Source organism: Austrofundulus limnaeus, unplaced genomic scaffold, assembly GCF_001266775.1.
Source record: "Austrofundulus limnaeus strain Quisiro unplaced genomic scaffold, Austrofundulus_limnaeus-1.0 Scaffold511, whole genome shotgun sequence".
Taxonomy (NCBI): Eukaryota; Metazoa; Chordata; class Actinopteri; order Cyprinodontiformes; family Rivulidae; genus Austrofundulus; species Austrofundulus limnaeus.
Genome location: NW_013952913.1, coordinates 445,481 through 449,582, shown reverse-complemented (window position 1 = coordinate 449,582; position 4,102 = coordinate 445,481). Strand labels below are relative to the sequence as shown.

Here is a 4,102-nt window from a genome sequence, read left to right as displayed (position 1 = left end):
CTGAATTTTGCCTGAAACTCTCAGACTGAAGAAGTCTCTTGGAGGAGAGACGAAACGTTTCATTAAAGAAGAACCCGTCCAGAGGACCTACACAAATTTTTTTCCAATGGTTTTGAATGTTTTTCTTTTATTTACGCACACATTTATTTTTCACCCTGTTCATATAAAACAATGAGAAATGATTAGATTTGACTCCAGCTAACATGATTTGTTTTTTCTTTAACTTGAATAAAGTCAAAAATGTTAAAAACAAATTTCTAGATTTGCACTGGTGCTACTTTGTTTTATTTTATATTCTGACATGAACAAAGTTTTTTTTTGAAAGACTTATTTCTTTAAAAACAAAGTTAAAAGCAATAGAAAGGGGTCGTCAGACTTTAGTTTTGTGTTGAAGCTGCTGCTGGAGTTTCTGAATAAAAGCACCTGAGTTGTTTCAAAATAAAAGTCTGAGTAGTTGTCAGTCTGACCTGAACAACCTTCACAGAAAAGCTTTGCTGTGTTTCTGGAGGCAGCTGAGGCCGAGCTGGCACCCAGCTTACATCTGCGAGCTGAAAGCTTCTGACGAATTGGTTGAAAATCTTCCAAATGGCCTCTTTTACCCCCTCCCAGGCTGCGAGCATCTCCCCAGAGAGCTGAAATCCTTTTTTTTTTTTTTTTTTTGGATCAGAACTGTAGTTTATAAATTAATCTGAGGCAACAAAATGAGTTCAGAGGATTAACAGTCTCACCTGCAAAGGAGGAGGGCTGCTGGAACTTTTCTGGTTCAAACTCTGCTCATCTTCCCCACGCTCAGAGATAACACATTTAGCTACTATTAGCTTTTAGCTACCATCTGCTAGTTTTAGTTTTTAGCTAGCGTTTTGCTACTATTAGCTTTTAGCTACCATCTACTAGTTTTAGTTTTTACCTAGCATTTTGCTACTGTTAGCTTTTAGCTACCATCTGCAACTTTTAGTTTTTACCTAGCATTTTGCTACTGTTAGCTTTTAGCTACCATCTGCAACTTTTAGTTTTTACCTAGCATTTTGCTACTATTAGCTTTTAGCTACCATCTGCTACTTTTAGTCATAGAATTTTGCTACTATTAGCTTTTAACTACCATCCACTAGATACTTTTTATATTTAGCCATTCTTTTTTAGTCTTAGCTTTTAGCAACCACCTGCTACTTTTAATATTTAGCTAACATTTTGTTACTATTAGCTTTAGCTACCATCTGCTAGTTTTAGTTTTTAGCTAGCATTTACCTATTAGCTTTTAGCTGCAATCTGCTAGTTTTAGTTTTTAGCTAGCATTTTACTACTTTTAGGTTAGCTACCATTTACTACTTTTCATATTGAATTATCCTTTTGCTACTATTAGCTTTTAGCTACCATCTGCTAGTTTTAGTTTTAGCTAGTATTTTGCTACTATTAGCTTTTAGCCACTATCAACTACTCTTAGTTTTTAGCTAGCATTTTGTTACTATAAGCTTTTAGCTACCATCAGCTAGTTTTAATTTTTAGCTATCATATTGCTAGCCATCCATTTTAGTCTTAGCTTTTAGCAACCTGCTACTTTTCAAATTTAGCTAACAGTTTGCTACTATTAGCTTTTAGCTACCATCTGCTAGTTTTAGTTTTTAGCTAGAATCTTGCTACTATTAGCTTTTAGCTACCATCTGCTAGTTTTAGTTTTTAGCTAGAATCTTGCTACTATTAGCTTTTAGCTACCATCTGCTAGTTTTAGTTTTAGCCAGTATTTTGCTACTATTAGCTTTTAGCTACAATTTACTACTTCTCATATTTAATTATCCTTTTGCTACTATTAGCTTTTAGCTACCATCTGCTAGTTTTAGTTTTAGCTAGTATTTTGCTACTATTAGCTTTTAGCTACTATCTACTACTTTTATATTTAGCCATCCTTTTTTAGTCTTAGCTTTTAGCAACCATCTTTCATATTTAGCTAACATTTTGCTACTATTAGCTTTTAGCTACAATATGCTACTTTTAGTTTTTACCTAGCTTTTTTCTACTATTAACTTTAGCTACCATCTACTACCTTTTGTATTTAGCCATCCTTTTTTAGTCTTAGCCTTTAGCAACCACCTGCTACTTTTTATATTTAGCTAATATTTTGCTACTAATTGCTTTTAGCAACCATTTGCTACTTTTAGTTTTTACCTAGAATTTTGCTACTATTAGCTTTTAGCTAGCATCTGCTAGTTTTAGTTTTTAGCTAGCATTTTGCTACTATTAGCTGTTAGCTACTTTTAGCTTTTAGTCTTTTGGTAATGTTGTATTTTAGCTACAACATGCCACTTTTAGTTTTTACCTATAGCCCTTGGCTCCTATTAACGTTTACTAGCTGATATGTTTAGCTTTTAGCTAGCTTTTAGCTACTAATAGATGCATCTATTTTTAGTTTTTAGCTTGACTTTTGCTACTACCTTTAAGCGATTTGCCAATTTAATCTCATACCTTCTGCTAAATTTAACCTTTAGCCAGAAATTGTCATTTCTCCAGTTTTCAGTTTAATTCTTTTCGGCTTCTGACTCGAAGAAAAACAGGAAAAATCTGAATTTATGACAAATTTTATCAATTTAAACTAAAACTTTGCTCCTTTTAAACTGAAACAAACTGTCTCAACTATTGAATCTGTTTCTGACACCAATTTCAGGATGTTTGTCCAGTTCATGTCAGATTCAGAACCACAGACAGCTCTGGAGCTGTCCGTGGTTCTGATGTCAGATTCAGAACCACAGACAGCTCTGGTGCTGTCCGTGGTTCTGATGTCAGATCCAGAACCACCGACAGCTCTGGAGCTGTCGGTGGTTCTGATCTCTGATTCTGTCTGTTTTTGGTTCTGATATCAGATTCAGAACCACAGACAGCTCTGGAGCGGTCCGTGGTTCTGATGTCAGATTCAGCACCACGGACAGCTCCACATTGTTATTTAGAGCAAAAGTTTGTTTCTAGTTTCGATAAACTGATAAATTTTGTCAAATAAACTCATTTTTATGCAACAAAAACTTCAGTTTTCCCAAAATTTGGTTTGATTTTCTGCATTTTTTTCTGTTGACTGAGAGTCTCCTTCCTCCTCCCTGGTTCTGGTTTCATTTCTGATCCAAACTAATAAAAGTCGCTGTGGTGTTTGTGGGTCGGCGGCAGAACCTGCAGCTGCTCCTCAGGCGCGCAGCGCAGCGTCTCCTCACGTCTCCAGACTTTGCGGTGACGTCACGAGGCGCAGGCTGGGCTATAAAACCACCGGGACCTCCAGGAGCCGCTCACAGGACCCCACAGACCCAGAACTGAAACCTGAGACCTCCTCAGAGTTCCGCAGCAGCACCTGGACAGAATAAAGTGAGTAACTGCGGGTTCTTTAGGGTCAGAACCGGACAGGTGACGCAGGTGTGACCTTTTGAAAAGTTTGAATTTTGAATCTATATTTAATATTTGTTGAGTTGAACTCAGTCAAACTTGTCCAAATGTTTGTGTCCTTCAGTTTTTAGGACATGAAGCATGTCGCGCTCCTCCTGCTCCTCTCCTCCGTCCTCCTCTCCTCGCACCTCCGCCCCGCCGCCGGCAGACCGCGCTTCTTCCAGGCGCAGCGCCTGGACGATGTGCTCCTGAAGGCGGCCGCGGACGGCGCCGCCGCCTCGGACCTCCTGGGGGACCACGTGCTGAGGCTCCTCCAGAGGAGGGACCCGGACCGCCTCCACCTGCTRCCGGAGGAAGAGGAGGGGGAGGACAGCGCGGAGGAGGCGCTGAGGACCGCGGCGCAGCTGCAGCTGAAGCGCAGCGAGGAGCCGCCGCTCTCCATCGACCTGACCTTCCACCTGCTCAGGAACATGATCCAGATGGCCAAGATGGAGAGCCAGCGCGAGCAGGCTCAGCTCAACCGCAAAGTGCTCGACGAGGTGGGGAAGTGAGTCCCAGATCCCAGAAGGATCCAAGCCTCTGAGATGAGTTTCGGTCCGTGCGCCTTGCCTTTTACGCACACATGGTGCCATTTTACGCATCACTTCAGCCGCAAGTGTCACGTGTTTTATGTTGTAAAGAAGACATGAAAGGAAAGTGGGGAGGGAAAAAAAGATTTTTAGACCCTTTACCTTCAACCCAACAC

General features: G+C 40.3%; 1 protein-coding gene across 1 annotated transcript; it reads left to right on the top strand.

The window, feature by feature from the left end:
- The first annotated feature begins 2,918 nt into the window (after positions 1 to 2,918).
- uts1 (urotensin 1) lies at positions 2,919 to 4,094 on the top strand. Its single transcript, XM_014025938.1, has 2 exons — positions 2,919 to 3,339; positions 3,482 to 4,094. Exon 2 carries the CDS (start codon positions 3,492 to 3,494, stop codon positions 3,906 to 3,908), a length of 417 nt encoding a protein of 138 aa, XP_013881392.1. The 5' UTR covers positions 2,919 to 3,339; positions 3,482 to 3,491; the 3' UTR covers positions 3,909 to 4,094.
- The last annotated feature ends 8 nt before the right edge of the window (positions 4,095 to 4,102 follow it).